Here is a 16,116-nt window from a genome sequence, read left to right as displayed (position 1 = left end):
GAGGGAGCGGCCCAAGAAATAGCAACAACAACAACAACAACAAAGACAAAAAAAAAAAAATCAAGTGAACATGACCATGGCATGAAGCTGAAGTATAATAAAAAGAACAAACTTTCAATACTGGGTGAAACAAAAAGAAAATCAGAAAACTTTTCTTTCTTGCCTTAAAAAGCTGCACTAGCACTCTACCTGAAAAGAAGCAACAGTAAACATTAGTCTTTAAACAGAGGAGAAGACTAGGAACTAGAATTATGGTAATCTAAAATTTGGGAAATAGATATAGGAAAGAAAGTACATTTTTTTTTCGTTCGCTAAGGCAAGAAAAAAGTTTGTTTGTAATAGAAGAGTATTTGAATTATAAATGACAATCCAAAAATAAAAGGTTGGATTAAAATGACTAGGGGAAAAATATAATTGAATTCAGTTACTGAGGTCCCTCCCTTCCACTTAATTTTATGTGGTTTAAATGCTTTAAATCCTTTCTTCTCCTATTTTATTTGTGAAAATAGATTGAAACCAAAAGGTATTTTATGCCAACAAAAAGAAGGCAAGATTTTATCTTTAGTTCTGCCATGCTAAAAATGATTAAGTATAAGAAGAGCATGAAATTCAATAATAAAAATCAAATTCACAAGAGACAAGAAAACAGAAAAATTACATTTCAAGGTACAAAATTCTCGCTTTAGAGATGTTATTATGTGTCTGTCGGCTTTTCACACACTACAGATCCTTAGCTTCAGAAAAGAAAGTACCATGAAATATGAATTTCATCAGCAGTCAGAACTGTGTATTTAAACCATTTTCACTCCATGGTGATCTTGGAAATTTGTAGATTTGGAAACTCATATTTTTCAGGGGGTGGTGGAAGCATAACCTATTTGAACGAGTCTCAGGAAACTGTGTCAGTCTGCTAAGGAATGGAGGTCCCAGCTGTCACACAGAACAGGATGGGACATCAATCTTCATTTCTGTATTACAGGAACCTCTTTTTCAGGGAAGAAAATTGGCTCAACAAAAGTGAGAAAAAGAATGATTACAAGGATTTTTGGCCTTGAAGACACCCCCTGCCCTCTAAGAACAAAATCCCAGTAAGCCTGAATTGCTCCCAAGAACTAAGAACACAAGCTTCTCTGATCTGTTACCTGTTCTACAGTGTTTTATTTGAACAGTAAAAACTGGTCTTCCATATATGTCTATAACAACTATGATAATGGTGTAAAGACAGGGGCAAAAACAAATTTACACAGAAACACAGATTCATTAATTCCTTTAAATATTTGCCAGGCCCTGTGGTGGGTTCTAGGTATTCAGGCATGGGGAAGACAGACACACCTAGCTTCTCCAGGCTTTGGAGTCTATGACCTAATCTTGTCAGATTTCTGAATTCCATTAGCACCAAATTCTGCCCCAGCTCCTCAGCCTCACCAGCTATCGACCATCAACCTAACAACCACCTTATCTCTCAAACACCATATAGCGGTTTAGAAAAAGTTCACAAAACAAAGAACTTAACAAATAAAAATAGAGATAATAAACAGGTCAAAGACTTGCCACACAGCTGGTAAGTTCTATATAGGCTTGAGTATTGACCTCATTTCGGATACGAAAAAAGGCCCAAGTACCAAGATGCTGGACTGAATGTCACAAGATGTTACAAGCTCATGAGAATAAGACAGAAACTTCCATGTATAAATTACAGGCAAAGGTTCTGTAGTAAGAACCCTATAAATAAGCTTTAGTCATAAAGTCCGTTTTAGAATTAAGCACCAGATACTCTGTCCTTTGCCCTTGTAACACTTCTGACATTAGTAAAACTTCGTATGATCGTATGAGCTAGACCAGTCTCTGACAATGCCTTCGATGCCTAAATGGTCACAGCTACATAAAAGTGGATTATGGTCCTAGTACCTATACAGCTATGCAAAGACCATTCAGGGAAAGGTAATGTTAGCATGGAGTCCTAAACTAAACTACTAACCACCATGCTTATTTTACTCTCAAATTTCTTTGAGACCAATGACCTTGCTCTGGAAACATGAACAGTTTCTATTATTTGTCATTCCTTCTTCGAAATCCTCCTTTCCCGTTGGCATCCTATACCTTTTGATTCATTGCTTTGGAGTTATCCTGTTGTAAGAGGGTAGGTGATACCTCCTGATGGTAGGAGATGGGTACCAGTCACATGGTGAAAAATAGTGTGCAGAGTAACAAAGACCTTGGTGATGTCCCAGGGCTACTCTCTGGGAGCCATGAGGCTCTGGACAAATTACTTGGCCCTTATAAGTCTTAGTTGTGTCATCTGAGTAAAATGAGGCTAGAATCACTTCTGTCAGAAGTTACTTGTTAGCCTATAATACAGTCTATAACACATACTTAGTGCAGGGCAAACTGTTACTTGTTATTACTATTGTTAATGTTCTTGTTACTACTATTCCTGAGATGCCCGATTACTGCTTCCCTCCTCCACTATCATATAAATTTATGTTTAAGATACCTGGATTCCATGCCAACTCAATTCCCTGCCAACAACAACAAAACAAAAGAGATTTTCTAAAAAGTCCCTTCAATTTTTTCTTAACTTTCTAATATTCATGCTAGTAGTGAGTAGAACCCAGAGCATTTTTGCAAATAGTTCAGAGCTGCATTTTGATGTGGTTATGGCTTTAAATACACAATCCAAAATGGATAAAGCACTCAAAGCAAATTTCAAAGAAGTGAAAGGGAACCTCCTAATGAATTGTTTTTCACTCACAGCTGTTATAGCAGATATTATCACACTAAGTACAAGCAATCCTTCAGAGCTAAGAATGATGACATATGCCACAGAGCAGATTTTCATTCCATTAAAGTAAAAACCTTTCAATGATATGATCCATGGCCCATTTTTAACAATTCTGATTGAATTACCAGAAAGAAAAATTTGTTTCCCTGCAAAAGTAGTGCTTTTGCCTTTACAACTTGCTAATTTACTAATGGTTTTTTATATGCAAAAAAATATGGCTTTTGCCATAATTTTACTTTTGGTAAATAGTTTCAGGAGGTTTAGCAAAGAAAAGAGTAACAAACCAATTGTGTATAGACACTTATAAACTGCCAGGGAAAGCTGAGGACCAGAATGGTCTCAGAAGAAAATAACGCTTTAATGGCTGCAATGAAAACTCATGAAGAGAAATAAAGCTACTGACTGGGTGACCCCAAGGAGTTACACAAGAGCTCCTGAGGTCCCCAGAGTGAGTGACCAAATTCCAGCAAGTGGGCAGCTAAACTTTACTCCCAGTGATGCCATAAACTGTACAGCCTTTATTTTTTTACTTTCCTTTTTCTTTTTTCTTTTTTTTCTTTAGCTATAAACTAGTTAAAATTCTATAGCTCCCAGTTTCTAAATCTTTAGGACAAAGACCTTTACTTGAGTCACAGTAGAAATTACACAGCTTTCAGAGTTTGGTAAATGAAAATATGAGTCAAGGATGGGTATAATAGCATGGAGGAAAAACAGGGGGAAATAAATGAGTAGCTGAGACCTACAATACAAAGACCAAGTGCATATTCAAAGTTATGGTACAAGATGGTTAATTTTAAAGAGCAAGAACAAAAAACTGCTTTCAAACAGAATTATTAAGACTAAATTCACTTATATATTCATTTATGTATTAACCATCTTCTCCTTTTAAACCAAAAACATAATCATGAAGTATTTTAAACATGCTAAAAGAATATTTCTCAGCTCATAAAAGCTTCTAAAATTGACACATCTTTTTAAAAATATAGTATGTGTCATAAAATATGTCAAATACAGAATTATAGATTTTATAGTTTTCTTTTCACATGTAAAAGCCTTTTAGGCATATTTTCATTTATAATTTTGTGTCAAAAGTTTAGCCACCTTTTTCTGTCTTCATGAAGTAAAGCTTATTCTTAGACAATAAAGTTAATATTTCAAGTAGTCTTTAGGAACACACAATTCTTCTCAGTATACTTTCACGGAAATTACAATATTATGAGTGACAGCTTCAAGGCAAACATAATTACATTTGCCCAAGGTAAAACCTCATTCTAAAAGAACTAAGAATTATCATTAGACTAATATACTCAATTAGGAAAAGACCTGATTTCAAAACCAATAATGTGCTCAAGTAAATGCAATTAAGACAAAATAAACTATGCAGGATTTATAATAACATATTAAATTTAAAGTAAAAAATTAAAATTTTAGAAACCACTGGAAAATAAGTGAACAAGAAGGAAGCCTTATCATCAGCAAGGAACCTGACTGGTCAGCAGAGACAAATGACAAATTAAAATTTCATTTTTCAAACAGGAAAGATACTTTTATTCCCATGCCTTACTATACACAGGGTCAGAGGATCTCTCTGATCACCTGGTATCAACCCCTATTCTCACTCCCCCATTTTTCAGAATAAAAAAACACAGTCCACACTGGTGACTGGTGATTCCAAATGGACTAGGTAATACCAGACTAAGGACTCAAATACAAGTATTCTCCCCGAAAGCACAACACTCTTTCATCAAACACTATGACAAATGTTAAAACTTGCCATTTAAGGAAATATTCCATATGCCTTCCGGGCAGAAATCCAGACCATGGCAGCTTGGTGCATAACTGATTTGAGCACCTGTATTGTGCCTTATGTATGCTATTGTAATAAACATACTAAGTCCTCGCAAACATGAAATTTCCACTAATTAAATATACAAATATGTGTGTTTAAATAATAATTTTACTCGAAGGAAAATACCAAGAAATGAATCATATTTGTGCCAGGCACCATTTACATTCAGGCTGAGCAGAGAAAAGACTATATTTGTTACTTCCTTTTTTAGGCTACATAATATTTTCGACCTCCAATACAGAAAGTATGCTATGGGCCACTTTGTGCAGAATATACTTATTTTATATAAAACAAGATATGACTTGTTTTTCAAAAAGACCTCATATCTATTTTAGTTACAGAGGACTGACTGTCTTCAAAACCAGTAGCATGCAAAGTTCTTGTGATTTCTCTCACAATTGTATCAGCACCAAACTGTTCTCTTCAACCTTGATGATCACAGTGATAGTTTAGAAATCATATGCTACATTTTAACAACGGTGCAAGAAAAGCGAATTATATAAAAGCTCAAAAATAAGTGAAATGAGAAAGTGCCTACTACCTTTCATGCAACAAAGGAAGAAAATAAGAATATGTATTTCTATTTACTAGTCTTTGCATAACGAAATTAAACAATAATTAATAAAAAGTTACCTACGGGGTGGAGGTATAAATAGGAATGACAGGTATGGGCAGAAGCAAGACTTCTCAACATTATTTTACCACCTTGATTTTCAAAAAATGTAAAGATACTATTCATATCAAAAAAAATTTTTTTTTTTTTGTCTTATTGCCTATTCTAGGGCCGTTCCAGTGGCATACGGAGGTTCCCATGCTAGGCGTCTAACAGGAGCTGTAGTTGCCGGCCTGCACCATAGCCACAGCAATGCGGGATCTGAGCCCCGCCTGTGACCTACGCTACAGCTCATGGCAACACTGGATCCTTAACCCAGTGAGCAAGGCCAGGGATCCAACCTGCAACCTCATGGTTCCTAGTCGGATTCGTAAACCACTGAGGCACGACAGGAACTCCATCATCTCAAAACTTTTAATATAAAAAATTGAGGCAAAAAAAAGATTCTGTGCAGTGACAGAATGTCCATAGCCAACTATAATTTAATTATAATCTTCCTGATGGCTGAGGAACCCATGCATTTTAAACATTCCATCTTCACAGCCCGGGGCAGAGCCTAGCACACTAACTCCATTAAAAATATACAATAGTGAACTTGCAACTAAGTTCCTAAATGTTTCAGAAATAATATTCCACGACCTGGATACAGTAGTAACTTGCACACATGGGGAAAGTGGGTGAAAGGGAAGACAAAAAAGGGGAGGCAGAGGAGGGTACAGTGGGGGAGGGGAGCCTTTATTTTATGTAAATTTTCTATATTTCTTTTACCGCTGGCTATAATTTAAAAATAAAGGATAAAGTGTACTTATGCTGGATAAATACTCTAAGACTATAAGTGGAAACATAACAAGCTGCTGACAGTATTATTATAACTTTTTTTTCCCTTTTCATCATTAAAATTTATTTTTTTTTTTATTATTATTATTTTTTTTTATTTTCCCATTGTACAGCAAGGGGGTCAGGTTATCCTTACATGTATACATTACAATTACATTTTTCCCCCAGCCTTTCTTCTGTTGCAACATGAGTATCTAGACAAAGTTCTCAATGCTATTCAGCAGGATCTCCTTGTAAATCTATTCTAAGTTGTGTCTGATAAGCCCAAGCTCCCGATCCCTCCCACTCCCTCCCCCTCTCCCTCCCATCAGGCAGCCAACAAGTCTCTTCTCCAAGTCCATGATTTTCTTTTCTGAGGAGATGTTCATTTGTGCTGGATATTAGATTCCAGTTATAAGTGATATCATATGGTATTTGTCTTTGTCTTTCTGGCTCATTTCACTCAGTATGAGATTCTCTAGCTCCATCCATGTTGCTGCAAATGGCATTATGTCATTCTTTTTTATGGCTGAGTAGTATTCCATTGTGTACATATACCACCTCTTCCGAATCCAATCCTCTGTCGATGGACATTTGGGTTGTTTCCATGTCTTGGCTATTGTGAATAGTGCTGCAATGAACATGCGGGTGCACGTGTCTCTTTTAAGTAGAGTTTTGTCCAGATAGATGCCCAAGAGTAGGACTGCGGGGTCATATGGAAGTTCTATGTATAGATTTCTAAGGTATCTCCAAACTGTTCTCCATAGTGGCTGTACCTGTTTACATTCCCACCAACAGTGTAGGAGGGTTCCCTTTTCTCCACAGCACCTCCAGCACTTGTTATTTGTGGATTTATTAATGATGGCCATTCTGACTGGTGTGAGGTGATATCTCGTGGTAGTTTTGATTTGCATTTCTCTTATAACCAGCGATGTTGAGCATTTTTTCATGTGTTTGTTGGCCATCTGTATATCTTCTTTGGAGAAATGTCTATTCAGGTCTTTTGCCCATTTTTCCATTGATTGATTGGCTTTTTTGCTGTTGGGTTGTATAAGTTGTTTATATATTCTAGAGATTAAGCCCTTGTCGGTTGCATCATTTGAAACTATTTTCTCCCATTCTGTAAGTTGTCTTTTTGTTTTCTTTTGGGTTTCCTTTGCTGTGCAAAAGCTTTTCAGTTTGATGAGGTCCCATGGGTTTATTTTTGCTCTCATTTCTATTGCTTTGGGAGACTGACCTGAGAAAATATTCATGAGGTTGATGTCAGAGAGTGTTTTGCCTATGTTTTCTTCTAGGAGTTTGATGGTGTCCTGTCGTATATTTAAGTCTTTCCGCCATTTTGAGTTTATTTTTGTGCATGGTGTGAGGGTGTGTTCTAGTTTCATTGCTTTGCATGCAGCTGTCCAGGTTTCCCAGCAATGCTTGCTGAATAGACTTTCTTTTTCCCATTTGATGTTCTTGCCTCCCTTGTCAAAGATGAATTGACCATAGGTGTCAGGGTTTATTTCCGGGTTCTCTATTCTGTTCCATTGGTCTGTCTGTCTGTTTTGATCCCAGTACCACACTGTTTTGATGACTGTGGCTTTGTAGTATTTCTTGAAGTCTGGGAGAGTGATGCCTCCTGCTTGGTTTTTGTTTCTCAGGATTGCTTTGGCGATTCTGGGTCTTTTGTGGTTCCATATAAATGTTTGGATTGTTTGTTCTAGTTCTGTGAAAAATGTCATGGGTAATTTGATAGGGATTGCATTGAATCTGTAGATTGCTTTGGGTAGGATGGCCATTTTTACAATATTGATTTTCCCAATCCAGGAACATGGAATATCTTTCCATTTCTTTACATCTTGATTTCTTTGATTAAAGTTTTATAGTTCTCGGCATATAGGTCCTTTACCTCCTTGGTCAGGTATATTCCGAGGTATTTTATTTTGTGAGGTGCAATTTTAAAAGGTATCGTATTTTTGTATTCCTTCTCTAATATTTCATTGCTGGTATACAGAAGTGCAACTGACATCTGAATGTTAATCTTATATCCTGCTACTTTGCTGAATTTATGAATCAGTTCAAGGAGTTTTGGGGTTGAGTCCTTATGGTTTTCTATGTATAGTATCATGTCATCTGCATACAGTGACAGTTTGATCTCTTCTCTTCCTATATGGATGCCTTGTATTTCTTTGGTTTGTCTAATTGCTGTGGCTAGGACTTCCAAAACTATGTGGGAGAGCAGTGGTGACAGTGGGCATCCCTGTCTTGTTCCATATTTGAGTGAGAAGGCTTTCAGTTTTTCCCCATTGAGGATTATATTTGCTGTGGGTTTATCATAAATGGCTTTGATTATATTCAGGAATGTTCCCTCTATACCCACTCTGGCGAGGGTCTTGATCATGAATGATGTTGGACTTTGTCAAATGCTTTTTCTGCGTCTATTGAGATGATCATATGATTTTTGACTTTTTTTTGGTTAATGTGGTGTATGATGCTGATTGATTTGCGTATGTTGACCCATCCTTGTGAACCTGGGATGAACCCCACCTGGTCATGGCGTATAATTTTTTTGGTATGTTGTTGGATTTGGTTGGCTAAGATTTTGTTGAGAATTTTTGCATCTATATTCATCAATGATATTGGCCGATAGTTTTCTTTTTTGGTGGTATTTCTGTCTGGTTTTGGAATGAGGGTGATGGTGGCATCATAGAATGTCTTTGGGAGTATTCCTTCTTCTTCAACCTTTTGAAAGAATTTAAGGAGGATGGGCACCAATTCCTCTTTATATGTTTGATAAAATTCACCTGTGAAGCCATCTGGTCCTGGACTTTTATTTGTAGGGAGTGATTTTATGACCTCTTCAATTTCATTTCTAGTGATCGGTCTGTTCAGTTGGTCTGTTTCTACTTGATTCAGTTTTGGCAGGCTGTAAGATTCTAGAAAATTGTCCATTTCTTCCAGATTGTCAAACTCATTGCGATATAGTTGTTCATAGTATTCTCTTATGTTTTTTTGTATTTCTGCTGTATCCGTTGTGATTTCTCCTTTTTCATTTATAATTTCAGTTATTTGGGTTCTTTCTCTCCTCTTTTTAGTGAGTCTGGCCAGGGGTTTGTCAATTTTGTTTACCTTTTCAAAGAACCAGCTCTTGGTTTTATTAATTTTCTCTATTGTTTTTTGAGTCTCTATTTTATTGATTTCTTCTTTGATCTTTATAATTTCCTTCCTTCTGCTGACTTTAGGCCTTTTTTGTTCTTCTTTTTCTAATTCATTTAGGTGGAGGGTTAAGTTGTCAATTTGGGATCTTTCTTCTTTTTTGAGAAAGGCCTGTATTGCTATAAATTTCCCTCTGAGCACTGCTTTCACAGCATCCCATAGATTTTGAGCAGTTGTGTCTTCATTATCATTTGTTTCAAGGTAGTTTTTAATTTCCTTCTTGATTTCCTCATTGACCCATTGGTGTTTTAGTAGCATGTTGTTTAGTCTCCATGCAGTAGGTTTTTTCTCTTTCCTTTTCCCATGGTTGGTTTCTAATTTCATGGCATTGTGGTCAGAGAAGATACTTGAGATAATTTCTATGCTCCTAAATTTATTGAGATTAGCTTTGTGTCCCAATATGTGGTCGATTCTTGAGAATGTTCCATGAGCATTTGAGAAGAATGTGTATTCTGCTTTTTTTGGATGTAGTGTCCTGAAGATATCAATGAAGTCTAACTTTTCTATTGTTTCCTTTAGGATCTCTGTTGCTTTATTGGTTTTCTGTCTAGAGGATCTGTCCATTGATGTGAGGGGGGTATTAAGGTCTCCTACTATGATTGTATTCTCATCAATATCTCCTTTATGTCTGTTAATATTTGTTGTATGTATTTGGATGCTCCTGTATTTGGGGCATATATGTTGACGATAGTAACATCCTCTCCTTGGATGGATCCCTTAGTCATTTTTTTTTGTCTTTTGTTGTTGTTGTTGTTGCTATTTCTTGGGCCGCTCCCGCGGCATATGGAGGTTCCCAGGCTAGGGGTTCAATCGGAGCTGTAGCCACCGGCCTACGCCAGAGCCACAGCAACGCGGGATCCGAGCCGCATCTGCAACCTACACCACAGCTCATGGGAACGCCGGATCACTAACCCACTGAGCAAGGGCAGGGACCAAACCCGCAACCTCATGGTTCCTAGTCGGATTCGTTAACCACTGCGCCACAACGGGAACTCCCCCTTAATCATTAAGTAGTGTCCTTCTTTGTCTTTCTTTATGTCTTTTGTTTTAAAGTCTATTTTATCTGATATGAGCATTGTGACTCCTGCTTTTCTGTCGTGTCTATTGGCATGAAATATTTTTCCCCGCCCTTTCACTTTCAATCTATAGGTATCTTTTGTCCTAAGGTGAGTTTCTTGTAGGCAGCATATTGAAGGTTTTTGCCTTTTTATCCACTCAGCCACTCTGTGTCTTTTGATTGGGTCATTCAGTCCATTGACATTTAAGGTGATAATTGATAAATGATTATTTATTGCCATTTGAACCTCGTGTTCCAGTTGATTCTATGGTTCTCCATTCTTCCTTTCTTTTTTTTTTTCTTTGGTTGGATGATCTCCTGTTATTATCTGCTTGAGTGTATTTTTTTTTTTCATTTTTTGCGAATGCAATATTTGCTTTTGGCTTGTGGTTGCCCTGTTTTTTAAGTATGCTAACCCCTTCCCATAATTGTATGTTTTAGCCTGATGGTCTTGTAAGTTCAAACACTTCATTAGTATATTAAAATTAAGAAGAGAAACATACAAACAAACAAACAAAAAGGGTTATTTACTTCCTAACATCCCTTGCCCACATTTTATGGTTTTGATGACTCTTTTTTATTTTTTTCTTTTTAATTTTATTTTGTTTGAAGCATGTTCATGATTGAATCTGTATGCTGGCTTATTTGAGTGACTGCTATCTGATTGCGGTTTCCTCAGTCCTAGTTCTTCCTCTTCTTCTCTCTTTTTTTTTTTCTTTTCTTTTTTCTTCCCTTTCCTTCCTTTCTTTTTGGTTTAGAGAAGCCCTTTCAATATTTCCTTTAACCTGGGTTTTGAGTTGCTGTATTCTTTAAGTTTTTGTTTGTTGGAAAAAATTTTTATTTCCCCTTCTATTTTAAATGATATTCTTGCTGGATAGAGTATTCTAGGTTGCATATTTTTTCCTTTTAGCACTTTAAATATCTCTTGCCATCCCCTCCTGGACTGTAGTGTTTCTGTAGAGAAATCGGCTAATATTCTTATGGGGGTTCCCTTGTAGGTAACATTCTGTTTTTCTCTTGCTGCCTTTAGGATCCTCTCTTTATCACTAACTTTTGCCATTTTTATTATGATGTGTCTTGCTGTGGGTCTGTTTGGGTTCAGTTTGTTTGGGACCCTCTGTGCTTCTTGTATTTGAACCCAGTATCCTTTAGATTTGGGAAGTTTCCAGTGATAATGTCTTCAAATATATTTTCCATCCCCTTATCTTTTTCTACTCCTTCTGGAATTCCTATTATGCATAGATTGGCCCGCTTTATATTATCCCATAGGTCTCTTATATTGCTTTCCAGTTTTTTGATTCGGTTTTTCTGTCTGTTGACCGGATTGAGTGATTTCCATTATTCTATCTTCCATATCACTGATTCGTTCTTCCGCATTATTCATTCTGGTTTTTACTGCCCTTAGTTCAGTTTGCATCTCTGCAAATGAATGTTCTAGTTTTTCTTGGCTCCTCCTTATATTTTCTAATTCCTTTCTGAGGGTATCTGCATTACTGTTCATATCTTCTCTTAATTCCTTCAGTATTTTCACTATTTCTCTTTTGAACTCCAGGTCTGTCAGACTGCAGAGATCTGTTTCATTGTTGACTGTTTTAGGTGAGTTCTCCTGTTGGTTTGACTGGGGGTGGTTTCTCAGCTTCTTCATCTTGCTTGTTGTTTTCTTTCTCCTGAGGGAGTTGTACTCTCCGTTATTGGGCAGTGTTTGCCTTGTCACTGCTGTGGAATATTTCCTGAGGGCTGGTGTTGTTGGTCAATCTTTTTTGAGGCAGTGTGGCTTTTCTGGAGTGTTGATGGGGCTAACAGTGTTTCTTTGAAGCAAAGGAGGACTTCCTGAGGGCAGACAGGACTGGGAGGTCCACACCACGATGGTAGCAGATTTCAGTTGGTCATGCAGAGCTTGCTCTGGTGTTTTTGGGCTGTGGGGTTCTTGCAGGGGGTTGGCAGTGTTGGGCAGCTGTTCCTCAGGAGTGCCGCACCCCCTGGGGGCTGGAGCAGCTATCTGGGTCACTGAGAACCTAAGAGGCTCTTCCCTAGGGCAGCCCAACTCAGAAGGATGGCCTGAGAATGTAGGCAGACCTTTTCACAGTCTGGCCAAGCTTGTTGCAGCTTTTCTGGGCTGCAGGGGCTCTTCCAGGGGGCTGGTGGTGCTGAGCAGCTATTCCACGGGAGTGGGGCACCCCCTAGGGGCTTGGGCAGGTAGCAGGGCCACTGGAAACCCAAGAGGCTCCTCCCCAGGGCAGCCCGACTCAGAAAGACCGTCTGAGATCTTTTCCTGGCTCGGCCAAGCTTGTTGCAGCTTTTCTGGGCTGCAGGGGGTCCTGCCTGGAGCTGGCAGTCCTATGCAGCTGATCCTCTATAGCTTGGCACCCCCTGGGGGCTTGGGCGGGTAGCAGGGCCACTGGAAATCCAAGAGGTTCCTCCCCGGGGCAGCCCGACTCAGAAAAACCATCCGAGAATTAGGCAGATCTAATCACGGCCTGGCTAGGCTTGTTCTAGCTTTTCTGGGCTGCAGGCCTTTTCTCGGGGGCTGGTGGTGTTTGGTGCTACTCTGCGGAAGTGTAGCCCCTCCAAAGGGCAAGCAGGCCTGTGCAGGGACAGCCCCTGCAGTGGTAGGCTTCAGGCAATTATTGAGGCCAGCCCTCCTGGAAGGCAGGCAGCCCCAGGTTCGGGAGAGCATAGGGGGTGGTGGGGGTGGGGGGAGGGGATGCACTGGGAAGCACAGCTTTCAGCTAGCTAGCGGGCCTGTAAGCTTGCTGTGGCGTGGGGGACATTCTATGGGGACCCACCCCTTCTTCTCTCCCCTCCCCAGCACGGGCGCAGACCAGGCTCTTTTCCCAGGTTCCCTCTGATGCGGCTTTCCACTTCCCCGCCCCTAGAGTATTGCTCCCTTCCTCTGCGACAGCTTTGTTTTCTAGTCTCCCAGGCAGTCTCTGCCCCGTCAAATGGTTTCTAGACCTCCCAAGCAGTTTCCGCTCGGCCCCGCCCCCCTAGTCTGGGGACTAAGCTCTGGAGCTGAGGTCTCGGCACCCAGCCCCCATCCAGGCGTCCCCCCCCCCAGTCCCTTTCCCGGGGACTAACCTCTGGAGCCGAGGTCTCGGTGCCCAGCCCCCACCCAGGCGTACCCCGGCCCTTTCTCGGGGACTAACATAAATTTCAATAACAAATTGTTAACAGCAATGGGGGAAATGTTCTCTCAATAACATAAATACTCAACCCCTGCCACCACTACATTTCAGGTCAGGTTCATTTGTTCTCCATAGCTCTGGAATGGTTTTCCCACCATTCACTTCCATCTCTGAAGCTAACTTCAATATCTACTTTTTCTTATTCATTAGATGTTACTGTGAAGCTGCCTCAAATCTTAAAATAGAGAAATAAGAACTGCTGCTCTATTAAAAAAAAAAAAAGTTTATTGAGTCACTGAGGTCAAATGGAAGTCAAAAACTACAGGAATTCTTCTCAGGATATGGTTAATAATGTTCACATCCAAAGGCTTTAAAGTTTTTTTTAATATAGAACTTAGTATTATAGCAGTGATTTGTGAGTATAATACAGTGCTACCCTGAGATCACTCATTTCCTCAAGGCCACACTGCAGAAACTCCTTTAAAAACGTAAATCTGTTTTACTTCATTAATTGACTCATTTATCTAATGAAATGTCCACTTTTAAGTAGTGTGAAAGGACAGTAGTGTCATGAGTGACCAGAATGGAATAACCCTGTTTCAAGGACAACTGAAAAATGCCAAGTTTAAAGCCAACAGGGAACATGCCTATATAGAAACACTTCCTCTCACAAGCTTTCTCTCTTTTTTTTTTACATTTTTTTCTTTTTGCTTTTTAGGGCTGTACCCGCGGCATATTATTGAAGTTCCCAGGCTAGGGGTCAAATTGGAGCTACTGCTGCCAGTCTACGCCACAGCTACAGCAACTCGGGATCTGAGCCGCATCTGAGATCTACACCACGGCAACGCCAGATCCTTAACCCACTGAGCAGGGCCAGGGATCAAACCCGCATCCTCATGGATCCTAGTCGAGCCATGAAAGGAACTCCTTTTTTTTTTTTTTTTTCTTAATATAGTAAATTTAACTTTATATCCACTACTAAGTAATTGCTTATGAAAAGAAATTTAACTATTAAGTTGAAGCTAGAAATTACACTAATGTCACTCAAATGAGTGAAACATGAAACAAACTGCATCCTACATACCATGGAACACAACTCAGTAACAGAAAGAAAGGAGTGCTGTACAAAGAACAATTTGGATCGGTCTACATTCATGCTGGGTGAAAAAAACTCAATCCTAAAAGGCTATGTACTACATAGTTTCATTCATATGGCATTCCTGAAAGGACAAAATTATAGAAATAGAACACATGGGATCCCTCTGTACTACTTCTATCAACTACATGCGCAACTGCAATGATCTCCAGATTAAAACTTTAACTGAAAAACAAATCACTATAACTTGGGTCACCTCAACCAAAAGCAGATTTAAGTGACACTCTCAGAAACCAGTTAATATACAAAGACTCCACCAGCAGAAGGAAAAAGAAGGACTAGATAAAATAATAAAATAGCCAAAGAAAAGGAAGTGTTCAAGAAAATAATAAAGTAACTTGATTATTAATGACTAATGAATATTTGCATATATTTAGGACATACTAAAGTTCACTCATCATCACTTCAAGATGGAAAGCTTACCCGATGCTTTGCCTTAATTTTCTTCCTGTATTCCTCCTTGTCAAATTTGTCCTCTTCCTGAAGCCTCTCCTTGGCTTTATCTAAGTTGATACCGCCACTGTCGTCCTCATCCTCGTTATCCTTGGAGACAGATTTCTGTACCTGTGGCCACTGCTGAACCAACTGCAAACAGGAAAAAGGTGAGTATGGGGCAGGAGGCAGGGCACACTAACAGAACATCACGCCCCTTTGCATAATGATTTTTCAAATGCTGCACATACACACTTTCTGCCTTACAACCTACAACCCCTAAACGTTCTAACAAACTTTATAATAAATGGGAGCAAGTTCGGAGGAAAGACTGTCCCAGTCAGGAAAGCAATGTTGCCATAACTCAATGAGCAAAGGGTGAAAGGAAAAGTTCATAAAATAATTTGAAGGAGAAGGTAGTTGCTTCAACATCATTTCAGTGATCTTGGTACACGCTCACTACTCTACCAACTCAGATCTGCACAGCGCGGCAGCCAGGCTGCCCAGAGCGCACCCCAGCCACCGCCATGGCACCCTGGTGACCCTCTCTAATGCCTCTCTCACCTTCCTGGGTTGGTTTTACTTTCCTGTTTTTCTTACTAGCATTAGTGTCCTTGAGGGCAGTCTTATTCATGTATCCTCAGAAACCAACACATTATCTGGCACACGTTAGGTGCTCAAAATTGACCACATGTCAGCTGGTACTGCACATAAAGACTGGAATAACTAAGTTTAAGTGTAAAGGAGAAAGTTTGGGCTTCACAAGCCTGCTTGGGTCTACATGATTTTATACATACATTTTATGGTTAGGAACAAGGGCACAAAGATGTCAGGGCACTGATCTGGGGGTTGGGAGACTTGGCTTAACGTCCTGGCTCTTTCACTTGTTCAGTGCCTAATCCTGAATGAATTTCTTAAGCTCTGGACACCTGTGTCCTTGCCCGAAAAATAAGGTTTGTTTGCCTTAATAATCTTTCAGGCCTAAGAGTCAAACTCTAGGCTGTTTAGACAAAAATGATTCTCTTATTTTACCTAGTAAGTCGTTGCCAGGAGGATTTAAGTAGCTGCCACAGATTCTGAAAGACCGC

At 39.2% G+C, this 16,116-nt stretch overlaps 1 protein-coding gene across 1 annotated transcript in view; it reads right to left on the bottom strand.

The window, feature by feature from the left end:
- Window positions 1-16,116, bottom strand: part of DDX10 (DEAD-box helicase 10) — a 266,513-nt gene that overhangs the window by 103,602 nt on the left and 146,795 nt on the right. The window contains exon 15 of the mRNA XM_047752198.1: window positions 15,020-15,181. Coding sequence (XP_047608154.1) covers window positions 15,020-15,181 — 162 coding nt within the window. The remainder of the gene's footprint in view (window positions 1-15,019; window positions 15,182-16,116) is intronic.

The sequence above is a fragment of the Phacochoerus africanus genome, chromosome 11 (assembly GCF_016906955.1).
Source record: "Phacochoerus africanus isolate WHEZ1 chromosome 11, ROS_Pafr_v1, whole genome shotgun sequence".
In the NCBI taxonomy this organism is placed as follows: Eukaryota; Metazoa; Chordata; class Mammalia; order Artiodactyla; family Suidae; genus Phacochoerus; species Phacochoerus africanus.
This window is presented reverse-complemented; position numbering and strand designations above follow the sequence as displayed.